This window comes from Arvicola amphibius, chromosome 2, assembly GCF_903992535.2.
Source record: "Arvicola amphibius chromosome 2, mArvAmp1.2, whole genome shotgun sequence".
NCBI classification, from domain to species: Eukaryota; Metazoa; Chordata; class Mammalia; order Rodentia; family Cricetidae; genus Arvicola; species Arvicola amphibius.
In genome coordinates this window covers 161,819,239-161,837,255 of record NC_052048.2, presented here as the reverse complement: position 1 = coordinate 161,837,255, position 18,017 = coordinate 161,819,239, and the positions used below count along the sequence as shown (strand labels likewise).

The 18,017-nt window shown below is 37.0% G+C and overlaps 1 protein-coding gene across 1 annotated transcript in view; it reads left to right on the top strand.

Moving 5' to 3' along the window:
• Positions 1 to 5,081, top strand: part of Bmt2 (base methyltransferase of 25S rRNA 2 homolog) — a 50,208-nt gene extending 45,127 nt beyond the window's left edge. The window contains 7 exon segments of the mRNA XM_038319433.1: positions 2,421 to 2,535; positions 4,443 to 4,757; positions 4,759 to 4,792; positions 4,795 to 4,835; positions 4,837 to 4,857; positions 4,859 to 5,011; positions 5,013 to 5,081. Of these exon segments, the coding sequence (XP_038175361.1) occupies positions 2,421 to 2,535; positions 4,443 to 4,757; positions 4,759 to 4,792; positions 4,795 to 4,835; positions 4,837 to 4,857; positions 4,859 to 5,011; positions 5,013 to 5,081 (748 nt within the window).
• Positions 5,082 to 18,017: the final 12,936 nt, after the last annotated feature.

The following is an 18,017-nucleotide window of genomic DNA, read 5'->3' as shown; positions in this document are numbered from 1 at the left end:
AGGAGACCAACTGTATTAAGAGAAAAGAAATAAAGTATAGACTTATTAGTAGTAATGACCGATCTATGCATCCATGAAAATTACTAGTATTCCTAATGACTATGCCTCCTTTTAAGAAGTTGTGTTCATTAAGTCATTCTTCGGACATACTTTTGGGGCAAGGAAACAACACATGATAGTATACTGCAAAGAAGCTAACAGTGGGCTTCCCCAGTCATTCTTCTATGCTTTGAATTTCCCTTTGTCTCTCTGGAAACCCAACGTAACAGACAAGTTGAACTGTCACATACAGAGACTATGTTGGTATTGCATTTTAGCCAGGGTTTCTTTTAAAAGATCAATGGAGTATGCATATATACACACAGTGAGAAGAATTGTGAAGAAATTGGCCCCCATGGCTATAGGGTTTGCCTGGTTTGCAGTCTGTAATACAGGCCTAGTATGCTGTGGACCCTGGGAATAGGAAGTACTGAAGGTACTGGAATCTGGAATCAGTCTGGAGGCAAAATTCATTTTTCCTTAGGCAACTCTGTCTCTCTCTCTCTCTCTCTCTCTCTCTCTCTCTCTCTCTCTCTCTCTCTCTCTCTCTCTCTCTCTGTCTGCCTTTGCATTATTTATTTTTTTAAATAATCTTTTCTTATTTTACATACCAAGTTCCCTCTCCCTCCCCTCTCCCCTCTTTCTGCTCTCCCCACCTTGCACCTACCGCACCCCTCCCCATCTACTCTTCAGAGACAGAAAGGCTTCCCATTGGGGAGTTAACAAAGTTTGGTGCATCTCTTAGAGGCAGGACCAAGACCTTCCTGCCTATATCTAGTCTGAGCAAGGTATCCCTTCAAAGAGAATAGGCTCCAAAAAGCTACTTCAAGCACTACAGATAAATCCTGGTTCCACTGCCAATGGCCTTACAGACTGGCCCAGCGACACAACTGTCACCCATATTCAGAGGGCCTAGTTTGGGCCTATGCAGGTTCCCCCATTGTCAGTCTGGAGACTCCCGAGTTAGTGAGCTTCCGCCAGCTCAGGTCTGCTGGGCATGTCTGTTCTTTTTCTCATAGCTTTCAACTGATTGGATTTGTAGAGGGCAGTCAACTTTGTTCAGACTTCTGATATAAATATTAATTTTATCTTTAAGAAATACCTTCATGATATCTAGACTGGTATTTGATCAATTTTCATAGGTGAATTGAAGTTCTGATACTGCCTTCCCACACTGCCTCATAACTTGGCATTAGTAGGAAAATTTTTGAATGCCCTTTATAATGCAATCTTTTAACATGCAAAGAAAAAACTTAGGCATGCTTCATTAAATATATAGCTTTCACAAGTAACTCACTGATATATAATAAGATATTATTAATTTGAAATTTGCACCAGTAGATCAGCAAAAGGAATTAGTAACTATGCTGAATACGTAACCACCTCATTAAATTTCTTCTCTAGAACATCACTTTTAGATATGTAATCTGAACCCCTCTAATGTAAGTGCTAGAAAAAGCTAGACAAGTCTCTACACTTTAGCCTTCAGAAAGTACCAACATTGTCCTTACACAATTATTTATGTTTTCTTTCTTTTATTTTTCCAATGTGTACTCATAAACTTCGTAGAGAAAATTATTGAAATGATAGTTAACATGGCATTTGTTCAAAGTTGACAAAGCTGTACTATTTTAATTATTGTTTTTATTTAGACAATAGGGTTGGGACAAATAAAGGCCATTGTCTACTGCCTAGAGCCATATTGAACTTCATTATGATTACATTTGCTACTTCATTTTCTGCTATTTTTTGGAAATGAGGAATGCTTTTTATACAATAAAGAACTTGCCCCTGATTTAAAGAATTCTGTTTTATTATATTCCTTTGGTTCATTTAAGTCATTGAGATAAAGTTAAATCCAAAGATATGATTCTATTGACTGTGAGAATTAAATTGATTTTATTTTGTCTTGTACAACAATAGTTCTCAAAATGTGTTATGGATTTAAGACACTTTTGGAGTCTTTTTCTAGTGAAAAATTATTTTCACAATAATAAGTTGCCTTTGTTTTTGAGTGTATGTGTTATATGCTTTTGTCTGGGAGAGTAGTGTTTTCAGAGTCTGTCTTCATGCCAGGAAATACTACAGAAGCTTAAGTGCTCAGATAGCTGCTAGAGTCCACTGCATGTCAGGATACCAGACACGGCTCAGGACACAGAAAGCAGGGGCTCGCATTTATAGCCACTTTGAACACTATTTTTAATTAAAGATTATTTCTGTTTACCTTAGAATGCATGGATGTTGCTAACATTAACAGCACTTCTTCAAGCCTCCTCCTAGGACAAGAGCTGATCATCTATATGATAATATTTATTCTTGTAGGTAAATTTTTACCTGTGTTATTTTCAGTTTGCTTTTTAACTGGTGTGTCCTGTTTTTAGGTTGCTTCAAGCCTCAGAAAAGATCAGATTACTTGATGTTGGCAGCTGCTTTAATCCATTTTTGAAGTTTGAAGAATTTCTAACTGTTGGGATAGATATTGTACCTGCTGTAGAGGTATGTGATTTTTAAAGACTTGATTTTTTTTTTCTTTTTACATGTTATCTTTAAAAAGGAAAATCACTATCTTTACATTCTTTAAAAAAAGCTAACATATACTTTCCTGTCTGGAACTAGTAAATTATTTCTATTCAAAACTAAATACATGTTCTGAAAACTTTTAGCATTTAGCTAACTAATATTAACGTGTTATATTTATTTGTTTTGTTCTCAGGATTTGACATAGTATAGTAAATCACTGTGATCTAAAATCTGTAGGTTACAAAGATGTCTTTGTAATGTCTTTGTTCCAAAACGTAAAACAACAACAGAGATAAGTGTACTGCTTAGGTCCGTAGTTGTCTGCCTCGGAACAAAATCTACACAGATTCTCCCATCTTACATTACATGGCTGAGATTACAAGGTGTGTGCATTGCTTTCTATGTGAGTTAGGGGCTCAGATTCAGGTCAGCAAGATTTCATTGTTTTTTTTTTTTTTTTTATGTGTTTTTTACCCATGGAGCCATTTCCCAAACCCTGTAGTTCTTTCTATTCTGTATTTCTGTAGCATTTTACTGTTCAGGCAAATAAGACATATTTATTTCTTTGTGTGTTCTATTTTCCTTAGTCATTTGTTAATTAAATTTAATGTGCAATTTGCTTCAAGGCAGGAATTAACTTTTTAAGAGACTAACAGTAGTGTCAGTGTCATTTTTAAAGATTTTACTGAACTTTGAAGAGTTAGCATCATTCTGTGCATACGCAGTTTACAAATCTGCCTGTTACCTTTGTGTCATTGTGACAAAGTACTTGACAAAGTCAAATTTAGGAGATAAAGTTATTTTTGTCTCAGGATGTCAGAGGTTGCAGTCAGCTAGCTCATTCATTCTGAGCCTGAGGCAAGGCAGACACTCCTCAGATGCAGAGATAGCGATGGAGACAGAGAAAGCATCCATCCCCTTTAACTAAGCTTCCCCTTCTATATTTTCTGTCCCCTCCCCGTAGTCCATTCACCTGGGAACCTATCACCTGGTCAGTCCAGTAACGCGGTTAGCCTCTGTTTCTGGCGACTTCTTCTCTCCTACCGTCTAGGATGTGAGTTCCAGTAGCTGGTTTGCAAGCCTTTATTTTTGCACACACTCTTTGACAGGCATTTCACTTACAAACTGTTTAATATTTACCAGCTCTAATAATCTCCTTAAAAGTTTTTTTTTTAATTTTGTTTTGTTTTGTGGTTTGGGGGGAGTTGTTTTGTTTTGTTTTGTTTTTTTTTTTGGTTTTTTTTTTTGGGTTTTTTTTTTTTTTCTTATTGGCTAACTGGTGAAAATAAATTTAATATAAATGTGGCTTACATTAGAAATGAATCATTCCTGTATGTTCTTATCCAAATTAAATTCTAAATAAGCATCAATTTTAAATAGATGCTTTAAATTTTTCCTAATTTCGAGTGTTTAGAAATTGGGGGCTCTTAATTACTCAGAATTTTTAAAATGAGTTGAGAACAGGGTGTGGTAGTACACACATACAAACATGGCACTTGAAAGGAGGAGATAAGTTCAGTACCCCCAAGTTTGCCTTGACTTTGAAGTTTGAGGCTACCCTGGACCACAGGAGACCCTGTCTCAAAAAAATAGAAAATACTAAAAAGAAAGGAAAATCTGTGTAGAGCTAGAAGGGAAAGGTACTCATTACTAAATTCTGTTGAAAGGCTGTGAGATGTTAAATAATGTGGTGTGAAACTTATAATGAACATATTCTTGAAATTGTTTTTGTTTTTTTTCTTTTCTGAGACAAGATCTAATTATGTCACCCAGGCTGATTCCAACAACGTATGCAGTCCCGAGTACTGACTGAAATTACAGGCGTGCCTACTGCACTCTTTGAAATCCTTAATATGCCTTTGTTGTTGTTTTTACTTCTACAGAGTGTCTATAAGTGTGACTTCCTGAACCTGCAGCTTCAGCAGCCACTCCAGCTTGCACAAGATGCTATAGATGCTTTCCTGAAGCAGCTGAAAAATCCTATTGATTCTCTTCCTGGAGAACTATTTCATGTGGTTGTTTTCTCTCTCCTCCTTTCCTATTTTCCATCACCCTACCAGCGATGGATTTGCTGCAAGAAAGCCCATGAGTTGTTAGTGCTGAATGGCTTATTGCTCATCATCACCCCCGATTCCTCCCATCAGAACCGGCATGCTATGATGATGAAGAGCTGGAAGATTGCTATAGAATCCCTGGGCTTTTAAGCGCTTCAAGTATTCAAAATTTTCTCATATGCTCTCATGGCTTTTAGGAAAACCTCCCTTAAGACCACAAGTGGACTTGGTTAGTAGGAACTATCCCAGGGATGTTATATATTCCTCAAGATTTCAACAGTGTAGAAGATGAGGAGTATTCTAGCCCTTCCTGCTATGTCCGATCAGATATAGAAGATGAACAATTAGCGTACGGTTTCACAGAGCTCCCTGATGCTCCTTATGACTCAGATTCTGGATGAAAGTCAAGCCAGCTCTATTCCATTCTATGAGCTGGAGGATCCCATTTTAACTTTTAAGTTAATATAAAAGCAAAAGGCCCTTTCATTCCAGACTCCTAAACTAATTGCTTACACTAATCAGAATACTAACATGAACTCAGTATTTAAAAGCCTGGTTTGGCATAGGAGAAATGCAAACGTTTACAGAGTTCGCTATTTTTTTCTACTTCTGGATTTCAAAGTTTATTCTTATATAGGAAGCTTAAGTTTCATGCAGAGTGACTTTGTCTTAGCAGAAACCACTGTTACTTTAGCATTTTACATTAAGATTTAAAAAGGTACCTCTTTTCTCTTTAGTGCTATGTGAAGTCTGATTTACTATGTATTTTCCTTTCAGTGTAGTGTTGACTTTACACCATTGTCATGAGGAACCTTAAGATGTGTAGAAAGCTGTAGATTGCACTTTGATGAGTCACAAGTTAAACATTTCACACATAGGTTGGTTTAGTTGTTTGTGGTACACTTATCTTTTTCTTTAAATTGTTACCTATTACAGAAGACATTTTCCACTCAGTTTCATCTAAAGATGCAGTATTCCTGAACTTTTTGAAATTGGAGACAACTCTTAATATTAAGCTCATTTGGAAACATTAGACATTGAAAGACAGATTGCCCAAAGTGTGTTCTAATTTCATTAACAGAGTACAGCAAACACCATTGCCAGAGTAGTATTTCTATGACTTTCTCACTGATTTAGGCTTTGGTGTTCAGTCTGTTTTACCTGTGAAAGTTCTTTTTTATTTTTAAAATTTAGAGTACATTTACAAAGTTTTCAGTTTAATCAAGAAGCGGTATATAATACTCAGTGCTGACTGAGACCGCCTTTGTGAAAGGCTTTGCACTTAGAGAGTATATTCTATTGAGACCAGCTGATAGGCTCCTTACCTGTCCATTAAGGCGTTGCTGCTGCACTACAAGTTGGGATTACATGAACGTTTTTGACATTAACCCTCTACTGATAATCTCATAGAATGGTCTTGACCTTTCGGTATCCTAATTTCTTTCTAAGCCCAAGCAGATAATTGTTCTGTGACTATATAAACAATGAGTTGGCTGCAGGAAATGTCTCTTTCTGTGTTTCTGAATCAGAAGCAAATGACTAACAAGAAATACGTGTCCAAACAAGACAAGTTTAAAGAGTTTAAAACGTAGTCCACGTTGTCTTGTCAGCCAGCAAATTGTCATGTAAAACTATCATTTTTAAGAGTTGCCACTGTGTGGATTTTTTTCAAGTGGTTATTACATTAAAATTACCTCATACTGAGGTTTTTGCACTGAAATATAACAGTTTCAGATTTCATGGTTAATGGTGTGTGTGAGTGTGTGTGTGTGCGCGCACATGGGTGCGTATGTGTATTTTTAAAGGAAACTTGCATTTTCAATAATCCTAAATTTCATAAACTGCACTTCTTTACTCTGATAAACTGATGTTTTGTGCTTATTGTGAATTGTTATAGTTAACTTTGAATGTCAAATTTCATTTAGAAATACAAAAACTTACCCTTTAAGATAGGTTCATTGTGTATACCCAATATTTCAAGTTCAGTTTCACATGCTAAATTAATGAAAGTAACATGATTATAACTAATTTTAGAAAAGTCAGTGTGTAAATGCAATAAACATTGGTGTTTCAAATATGCCATAAATAACTTGAAATTTTTCATTTACTTTCAATAGCATACAGTTCCATAATTATTAGAGTTGGTATTTCTTTTCATTTAGGCACTACAGGATAATGTCTTACAGCTTCCTCTAAAGAAGAGACAAAGATTGAAAAGGCACTATTTTCAGGATAAAACAAAACTATGTTTTGATAGCATCCCTCTTACCTATTTGTTTTATTTACTAGTTACAATTCTAAGAGCAAAGAAAAACACACCAAATGAAGTTGCTTTGAAAGTAAATAAAACAGTGCTTTGGAAGGTTCATCTAGGTATGACCTTTGAGACAGCTTTTGTGTTACAGCAAAAATGTTGGTGCTATAAATTTTCTTGATTGTTTACTGATGTTGAGTCTGCTTTTTCCCAAGGTGTGCATGATGTATTTTAAGTAGTACTTAAAGATATCTCTTTATAAGAACTACTACCACTTAGTATAAATATATTTGATTTTATATCATTTGTTACTGTAAACATAGCTTATTCAAATTTGAACTTACACCAATGCATATTCCACAAGGCCAGTTCAGGGTGTAAGTGCTAAAATATAAGCAGTCACTGTGGTTGGTGCCAGCTTATATAAGTATTGACCGGTGAAGTTGATAGGTCCTTTCAATATTATATGGGTACGCTAAAAATCGTTTTATTTGGATATAAATCATTTAAGGGCCTTCCCGTTACATTCACAGCAATTTCTTGAAAATAATTCAGTATTTCAAAAACATGACTATCGTGTTGTTGGTTGGGCTCATCAGGATTTTGAACAGATTATGTGGTTTTATCATAGTTGCAAAGTGGTTGGAGGTAGTATACCTGAAAATGTACGTCTGTGTTTGTTGTATTTTCTCACATTTTGTGAACAAAGCACATTTATTAAAAAATTTAAATTTTCTAATATTATTTGTCTGTTACTTGTAAACTGAAAGGCTTTCTTTTTCTGTTTTTGAGACAGCGTTTCTCTGTGTAGCCTAGCATTGGCTGGTCTCAAATTCAGAGATACACCTGCCTCAGCCTCCTATGTGCTGGGATTAAAAGGTGTGTGCCACCACTGCCTGGCAAGGCTTTTGCTCTTTGGTATGTTCCACTAACAAATTTGAAGGCTGGGTAGCAATTTAGAATTTGACTTAGAATTTTGAATCTCACCTAGTCCAGTCGCTTTGTGTAATAGAGATCTAGAGAGTACAAGTGACTTCCCGTTAACAAACACTGCCGGGTTCTTCTTAACAATTGACAACATTCTCATTCTGTGTATGTTAACCATATGGAATTGATTCTCTAAGAAAATGAATGTGATAGCAGTTGCTAGAGTATCTGTCCCTGTAGGGTAGTATTCAGCTTTTTCATGAAAGATTTTTAATTGAACAATTGTTTGTATTTTGTCATGTACAGAATGCCGAGGAAACCACAGACATGGGAATGATCATAGTCTCTGGCTGTCTTGGAACTTACACTATAACGGAAATTCAAGCATCCCTTGTTCTGTCTTTGTATGTAGGGAATGATTGCTTACTGAACCTGTAGGTTTTAGTTAGAATCCTTTTTTTCTATTTCCCAGAACTGAAGCAGGAGTTGTGGGGCAGAAGGTTTTAAACGCTAACATACATATGCACACAAACACAAAAGCTGTTTAGCAGTTGCTGCTAAGCACGCCAGAAAAGCACAAGCTAAGTAGAAATGTTCTGATTGTGAAAGAAACAGAATGCACTGGAGAGGTTTTCCCTTTTCCACACTTCCCTGAATTCAGTGCAGCAGTGGTATCCTCAGTAAGCAGTCAGCAGAGAGTAGAGTTAAGGTTTGGGCTGCAGAGATAGCTCTGGGAGAGAGAATGTGCTTAGTGTGGACAAGGACCTGGCTTCAGTCTCACGCACTCCATTAATAAAAAGCTGGTTGTTCTCAGTGTTTCACATTGTGAGATAACAGAGGTGGAAATGGTCATTTATTTTTCTCTATCATTTTACTCTTATAGTGTCATCTGTCATAGTCAATGGAGAAAAATCACATGATCCACTGTGAACACTGACCCACACACAGACACATACACAGTATCAGTCTAAGTCTATATTGTGCAATGCCCAGAGAATAGGCAGAACTGTGTTGGGTACTAGGCTCCACAGTTCTGCATTTTGATTGGTTGTGATTTTCTGTAATAGTCTCCATCTGTTGCAAAGAGATGTTTTGATGGCTAAGGACATAGTTAGGGCTTAGTAAAGGGATTCTGCAAGGTACACATATATTGTGTTACAACATTTAAAGAAAAATAAGGCCGTGAATTTGAAAAACAGCAAAGGGTATGTGTGTGGTGGTGGAGGAAAGGAAAGGGGAAGATGATGTAATTATTATCTCAAAAAATTATTTCTATAAAAGGCTTAGGTGCAACATCAATCAACTAAGCCAATACTCTACCCAACAGACAAGATATACACATTTTTCTAAGTGGCATATAACACCTTCTCCAAAATTGTTCATGTCATGAGCAACAAATCAAGGTTAAACAAATAGCTTTGAATCAATAGTGGGTCATTAAAGAAATCTGAGACAATCTAACATTCCTAGTGTCAAATAAAAAGAAAAATATAACTTACCAGACTCACTAGGACATAGACAAGGCAGTCCTAAGAAGACAGTTTAAGGCCAGGAGTGGGGTGCACACCATTGATCCCAGCACTCGAGTGGCAGAGGCAGGCAGATCTCTTGAGTTCAAAGCCAGCCTGGTCTACAAAATGGATACTGAGACAGCTAGAGCTGTTTCAAAGAAACCTTGTCTCAAAAAATCAAAAATGAAAACAAGCGAAACAGACAGTTTATAGCTGTAAGCATTTATGCCAGAAGGACATTTCAAGTACACAACCTAAGCACATCAAGGCTCTAGAAAACAAGAAGCCAATCCCAAACCCAGTGGATGGCAAAGTAAATGATGATGATATAAATCAGTGAAGAAATTAAATAGATAAAAAACAATAGACAAGGTCAACCAAAGTCTAAAGCTTTGGTTATTTGAAAAAGGTGAAAAGATTGACAAACCCTTAGCCAAACTGGCAAAAAGGAGAAAGTAAAATTGAAGGAAGTTATAGGTAAAAAAGGGGTATTGCTACAATGGACTCCTTTTAAATTCAACATATCTTTAGGGAATGCTTTGAAAACTTACACACCAAAAAGCTGGAAAACCCTATGAAAAGTTTGTGAAACTTTAAACACATAAGACCTATCATAATTAAAGCCAGATGATGTGAATAAGCCAGTCTGTTAGAACAATCAGATGAAGGTTGTAAGTCTCCTCAAAAAGAAAAAACTGGAAGCAGATGAATTCACAATTGTAATTTTTTCTGTTTTTTTTTTTTTTCAAGATAGGGTTTCTCTCTGTAGCACTGGCAACCTTGGAACTCATTCTGTAGACCAGGCTGGCTTCAAACTCAGTCATTAGCCTGCATCTGTCACACAAGTGCTGGTATTAAAGGTGTGTGCCACCACTGCCTGGCTGGCTCACTGTTGAATTCTATCAAACTTTTTTTTTTGACTGAATCTCATTGGCCTGGAACTTGCCTTTCTATATAGACCAGGCTGGCCTCAAACTCAGAGATCTACCTGCTTCTGCCTCTGCCTCTACCTCTGCCTCATGATACTATGATGAAGTATTCACCACAAACCTGGTTTCTATCAAACTTTTAAGGAAGATTTAATGCACTACTCAATTTGTTCCATAAAACTGAATGGAAAGAAATTACCAAATTCATTATATAAAGCCAGTATTATCCTGATTCCAAACCTGGATAGAGATACTAAACAAAAATAAACTACCAACCACTTTTACTGATGACCATTGGTGCAAAAATCGCCAATAAGTGGATGAAAAGCTGATTTAGTGGTTGTGGTTAAGAGTAGCTCCTGCTTTTTAAGGGACCATAAATTTCATTCCCAGAAGTTACATCGGGTGGTTCACAACCACTGTGACTCCAGCTCCAAGGACCCAACACCCTCTTCTGGACTCCCCAGGTGTACACGCGCGCGTGCACACACACACACAAACATACACACTCGTGCAAGTGCATATATAAAAGTGAAAACTCAAAACTACTTGCAAACCAAATTTATGGACATATTAGGAAGTGGGCTTCATCACAGAGATAAAAGATTAGTTCAGAATATGGAAACCAATAAATAATCTTATAAGTAAACTTAAGGACATAAATTGCATAAGTATTTCAATAGATACACAGAAAGCTTTTGACAGAGTTCAGCATACCTTCATCATAAAAGTCCTGGACACATTAGGAATAGATGGAGCATACCTCGAAATAATACTGTATATGACAGTCCTATAGCAAATTCTATGCTAAATGGGTAAAACAGGATTTTCTTTAATATCAAGAAGAGACAAGGCTGAGCAGTTGTGGCACAAGTCTTTAATCTCAGCACTCAGGAGGCAGAGACAGGTTGTTCTCTGTGAGTTTGAAGTCATCCTGGTCTACAGAGTTCCAGGATAGCTAGGGTACACAGATTAACCCTATCTTGAAAAACCAGAAAGAGACATGCTGGAGGAGGGCCCACTTGTTTGTCCTGGCTGCTCAGCTAGCTTAGCCCTGAAATAACCACACAGAAACTGTATTAATTAAAACACTGCTTAGCCCACTATCTCTAGCTTTTTTTGGCTAACTCTTAATTTAACCCATTTTTTCTTCTTTTCTTTTTATTTTTTTGAGACAAGGTTGCTCTGTGTAGCCCTGGCTGTCCTGGAACTAGCTCTTGTAGACCAGGCTGGCCTCAAACTGACAGAGATCCACCTGCCTCTCCCTCCTGAGTGCTGGGATTAAAGGCATGCACCACCACTGCCTGGCTATTTTTTTAATATTTATTTATTTATTTATTTATTATGTATACAATATTCTGTCTGTATGTATGTCTGCAGGGCAAAAGAGGGCACCAGACCCCATTACAGATGGTTGTGAGCTACCATGTGGTTGCTGGGAATTGAACTCAGGACCTTTGGAAGAGCAGGCAATACTCTTTTTTTTTGGTTTTTCGAGACAGAGTTTCTCTGTGGCTTTGGAGTCTGTCCTGGAACTAGCTCTTGTAGACCAGGCTGGCCTCGAACTCACAGAGATCCGTCTGCCTCTGCCTCCCGAGTGCTGGGATTAAAGGCGTGCGCCACCGCCGCCCGGCGCAGGCAATACTCTTAACCACTGAGCCATCTCTCCAGGCCCATTGCCTGGCTATTTTAACCCATTACTATTAATCCGTATATTGCCACTTGGCAGTGACTTACCAGCAAAGATTTGGCATGTCTGACTCTGATGGCTCCATGGTATCTCTCTCTGACTCCTCCCTTCTTCCTCCCAACATACAGCCTAACTTTCCCTGACTACTTAAGTTTTGCCCTATCATCAGGCCAAGGCAGTTTTTTTATTCATTAATGGTAATCACACCACACAGTTGACTCCCAGGAAGAGAGAGATGCTGTGGGAACTCTTTCAGCCTGTATACTTTAAGATACCAGCCTAATTGAGCATGGTCTCATACTACAAATGCAGCTGTAAAGCTGCAAAGCTTGGGTGCTTTCTTGGCTGCTGAATTTAGTTTTTGTTCCCCACTCATTCAGAAGACTGTTGATCTGTGAGTTTACCCCTAAATAAAGAACCATTTATTATACTAAATTCTGAGCTAGCATGCAACTACTTTGTAGCATCAGTCTATATCTGGTGCCCAACATAGGGATGACTACATCCCCATAAAACCTGAGAGAGCTTGAAAAAGGAATTGTAGACACAAATACACACACACACACACACACACACAAACAAACAAACAGAGTTTAGTACAGCTTCTTGGTAGCTGCACTTTTTTTCAGACAGGCTCTGTTTGCTGGTAGTGAGCAGGAACACTGTGACTCCTTCTAGAAAGATCTTCCTAATTCAGCATGAGCAGCAAAAAAACGGATAGCTTCTTTACAAAACAGCAGCTTCCTGGTTCATGCTAGTTGCATGAATATCTCTGGCTCTTCCAGGAGACAGAGCATTTGAATGGAGTTTGTGAGTAGAGTGCTACAACTTGCTTAATGGTAATATAGACCTGCTGTTTGTCTAGAAATGGGACTGTGAACATGACTCTCACAGCTGGCACTGAAAAGACCTCCACCATGTTGGACTGGGTAGAGCCAAAAAGCAAAGCAGCCTTAGTCCTAGCCATGCTGCTTAGCATTTTAAGAAGCAGCCCTCATCAGAAAAGGATTATAGATACACAATTGGACAAACTCAGATGAAAAAGACCTTTAAAGAACACACAGTGTGTTTAAAAATATATATGTAGGCTTGGGAGAGAGAAGACAAAGAATATAAAAAGCTATAAAAAGAAGTTAATCATTTTAAAAAAATAAAACAAGGTCTTGAAAGAGATTGAGTACAGTCAGTCATAGATTAAAGGAGTAAAAAAAGTCATGTAAAGATGGAATATACACAGAGTCTAGATTATGTATATTATTGTGTTTTCTTTGAATTTTTTGACTACAGAGAGATATTTGATTTTGTAAACTGCTAAATTAAAACAACATAAAGGTATCTTGACTTCAAAACTTTGGTCTAAGGATATGTTGCTTTGGAACAGAGATTCTGCTTTTGTTTCCACAGAGGATGAGAACCTGTGAATTCCTTCCAGACTAATGTGCTTTCATGGAACAAAACCCCTTAAAAGGTTTCAGTGAACCCTAAAAATACTTTGCCCAAAAAACAGCAGGAATGAATTTAGAGAAAACTATGTGCAAATTCCCAAATATTGTTTATTAGTGTTTGTTTTTATTTAAAGGGGGCTATGATATAGAGATTAATATTTTGCATTGTATGGATTGTTGGGAGGAGGTTGTTTGTTCATTTCCTGAACTGCCCTGACCACAAAATAATCACTCATAAACTATACTGTTTGCAACACTGTTTGGCCAATATCTTAAGCATATTGCTAGCTAACTGTTATATCCTAAACTAACCCATTTCTACTAATCTGTGTATTGCCACATGGCTGTGGCTTGCTGGGTAACATCCTGGCACCTTTGTCTCTGGTGGAGGCTACATGGCTTCTCCCTGACTCTGAATTCTTTCTCCCAGCATTCAGCTCTATTCTGCCCCATCACAGGCCAAAGCAGTTTCTTTATTCATTAACCAATAAAAGCAACACATATTCAGAAGGACTTCCCACATCAATGGATCTTGGTCTATTGCACAAATTCAAGATCAATTTTGTTATATGTATATCTCTGCTCTTGTTTAAGTATTGAGTTTGTACAGCTCATTTTAAAATGTAATATATAGTTAAGAAATACAAAATAATAGATTGCCATTTATAATAGTGAAGTTTGTAGTCATGTTAGGTTTTCTAGATATGTACAGATCTCTTTCAGATGGATAGGTGTTCTCCAAACTTACAAAGAAATAAAATATATGACATTGAAAATGTTTTAAGAACTTAAGACTTTCCATGACAATGAGACTCATCTGCTCCTGGCAACACCAATCTACTTTAAGAAGATGATGGGCATCAAATAGGTTCCTTATGGAATTGGTTAGCAATTTGGACAATAAACTGGTCTTACCTGGATTGCTTGATGACATGCTGTATGAACTGGACATGCAGGACCCACAGAAAAGTTACTGCTGAAGCTGCCTAAAGGTGAGACAGTCCTTCAGGGTTCCTGTTTCATGAAAGAGTCTGCCAGACTTTCTGTAGGATACAGAAGAAAGTGACTGACAAACTGCCAATGGAGGTGATAACGTCTTTCAAATTTCCTTCTTTGTTGAAAAGTCTGCCAAATACTATGGGCCTGTAGGCTAAAAATGTTACAGAAAACTTTGGGTGACTGTCCAGACAATGAGATATCTCTGTCAATTTTAGAGTTTTGGAAGTTGCTTATGATGCCCTTCCTGTTTACTTAGGTAATATATTTTTCTGGACTCTTTGAGTTGAAAAACAGATAGTTATAGTTATACTTCTCCTTAGTTATGAGAAAAGATAGATTAGATATAAAGCTTTAGACTTACAAAGATAGGATATATACATGATATTTTTCTTATTTTGCCAAATATAAATGGACCAAATATTATAACTATATTTCTTGCTTGATAGCTGTTTTGTTTTATGTATTTTACTATGTTAGAATGAAAACATTCTTTCTTTTTTAAACAGAAAAGAGGAAATGATGTGGGATGTCCTTCTGTATATGTGTTGCTTTTATTGGTTAATGAATAAATCTGCTTTGGCCTACAGCAGTACAGAATATAGCCAGACTGAAAAAGACATAGAGAGAAAGTAGGAGGAGTCAAAGAGATGCCATGTAACAGCCAAAAGAGATAGGAACCTTACTGGTAAACCACGATCCTTGTAGCAAAATATAAAATAACAGAAATGGGTTAATTTAAGATATAAAAGCTAGCCAGCAATATGCTTAAGTAATTGGCCAAGCAATGTTGGAATTAATGTAGTTTCTGTGTGATTATTTCATGTCTCGGCATATAGAAAATGAACAGCAGCCTCCATCTACAAAGAGAGAGAGAGGGAAAGAGAAAGAGAGAAAGAGAGAGGGGGCTGACCACTCACTTCTTTGATTCAATATTGTACTTAGAGTCTAGCTACAGACAAGATTTTGAGTACCATAAAACTAGAGAGAGAAACATAAAAAGGGAAAATTAGGAAGAAGTCAAACTATTCTTACAGGATTCTGCACTTAAAATGTCCTGTAGACTCTATTAGGTCATCTCTTAAGTCTTATTAAGCCTTTTAGTAAAAATGTAGAATAAGATCAATATATAAAAATCAACAGCCTATATATATTGTAAGGTAAAAATGACCCTACAGAGAATTGGGAGGGGAGGAGACTGAGGAATAAATGTAACAGGAGTCTGGGGTACTGTAAAGATTCTTTTTTGGTAGATTCTCATTCCCTCACAGCATCTATTTTAACCTCTTGTGGTCTCCTTTCTAGTATTTAAGAGTTAAAGGAGTTTGGGGCATGAGAACAGAACAAATGGGACAGACAAGAAATAGAAGAAAAGACTAGGGAAATGTTTTATATGGGGATATCAGGGGCAGGAGTTGGTTGGAATAGATGTAGGAAGAAAAGGTAGTAAAATATACTTTGTTTTTTTGAAAATGCCACAATATTAATACATTGTATTGCTTATTTAAAAATAAATTGTATATTTAAAAATGTTTAATGTAAAGGGAAGATGAGAAAGAAGGAAGAGAGAAACAAAAATATAAGGATGGAATTTTAAAAGGTAGAAAATTACAGTTGGGCATGGTGGCACATTAATCCCAGCTGTTGGGAAGCAGAGGAAGACAACTCAATGAGTTCAAGGCCAGGCTGGTCTGTAGAAGGAGTTCCAAAGCAGCCAAAGCTACATAAAGAAACTCTGTCTCAAAAGAAAAGAAAACAAAGAAACTACAACAAAAAGAAAATTGAAAAGTATACATTTTAGCAAGCATTTCTGGAATATTGAGAGATATAATAAAAATATAGGGAATTTTATTTCTCAGCTCAGACCAAAATCAAGGATGCTCAGTCTGAGAAACTGACATAAAAATACTGACAATTTCAACAAACCTTTCACTGGGAAACCAAGAGTACTGTTTCCCAAGGCCAGGTTTACAATCCCTGGAAATTGAGTAGATGAGTGATTCCTGGAAAGACAAGAGAACTGTGAGGAGGCCAAATCCAGGAGTCTAAGAGAAAAAAAACTACTTATGTATGAACCCTACTCCTCCCTGCTGAACTATTGGATACTTGTGGGTTCAGGAGGAAACTATCTGGTGTGTACCTTCTGCTGTGGGTGAGCCTATCAGGTTCCAGTGGTCAGTTCAAAACCCACAGTCACACAAATAACCATAGTTGCACTCAATGGGTCACAAAACAAAATTTAAAAGACACAAATGTGAAAAAGGAGGGGAAGAGGGGTTTGAAGGATGGGAGGGAAGGAGAAGATAGTGGGATGTGAGTAATCAGACTATATTACATGCACATATGAAATCAATAATCTAATGAGAATTATATCCTTTTTTAAAGATGCAGAAATGGCTTATCCAGAAAGGAAGTTTAATATTCTGACTCACTGAGCCATTAGCACGAACAAATATGAGAGCGAATGCCTGAGGAAATAGTAGGAACCTGGGGTTGTGAAAGATAGAAAATATATTTTTAATGGCGAGGAAATGCAGTGGTCTGGAATTTGTGTAACCAAAATTATAAAGAAGGGAGTCCACTCTGGGCCTGGAGAATGTTGTCAACTGGAATGAGAGGGTGCAAAATGAGACTCAAGGTGTCTGTCACAAACTATCTTCTCAATTTTATTTATAAGATACACAAAAGTGTTAGCATTTGTTTCTCACTTCAAAAAGTCAACTACATTAAAGTAAGGGACAAATGTTTGACTCCCTCAAATGTTTCAATGCAAAGAGCAACATTTCACACCACTAGTAAATGCTGGAATTAAATATGGCTGTTTAGTAATAATGCCATTAATTTACTTCATTTCTAACACAAAGTGAGGCTTTAGAAAGACAGTGTGCATGCCTGTGACATCATTTTAGATGTATCTTAAAGGCTACTGACTGAAGGAATTTCTACAGCACCTCCCCTTTTGTATAAATAAAAGAGTTTTAAGCCCAATGAAAACTATATATAATAAGAACAAATATCAAATATAAAATTAGAATTACAACCAGCATAAACAACGTTAAGCAAAGAACGTATGCTAAATGTTTCATTAGTCAGTCTATCTTAAGGACTCTAAGTCTTGTATTAGAAATGGCATGGCTAAATCATAAGAAGAAAGTAACTATGCCTATCTAATCTTGAACCCCATCTAAGGCCTGAGAAGGGAGATAATATTACTTGACAGTAGGCAGGAAGTGCAATCAAGCAGCTTCCAAAACGTGCAGTAGATGATAGAGACAACTGGCTACCTGGGCAATAACCCAAAGTCTCATGTGTAATGGTGAAGCAACCAACTTTGGCTAAGGCCTAGAATAACTGACAGACTATTTTCTGAGGCAGGAAAATTTTCAGAAAAGTCTTACCCTGTCTTGTCAAGGTTTGGCAGTCTTTTGATGGAGGAGCGTCTTCTATCAATCTGTTGATTTCATTGGTTAATTAATAAAGAAAACTGCTTGGCCTGATAGGTTAGAACGTAGGTGGGTGGAGTAGACAGAACAGAATGCTGGGAAGAAGGTAAGTGAGTCAGATGCAATGAATCTCTGACCCAAGATGGATGTAGGCTAGAATCTTCCCGGGAAGCCTTCTTTCGTGGTGCTATACACATTACTAAATATGG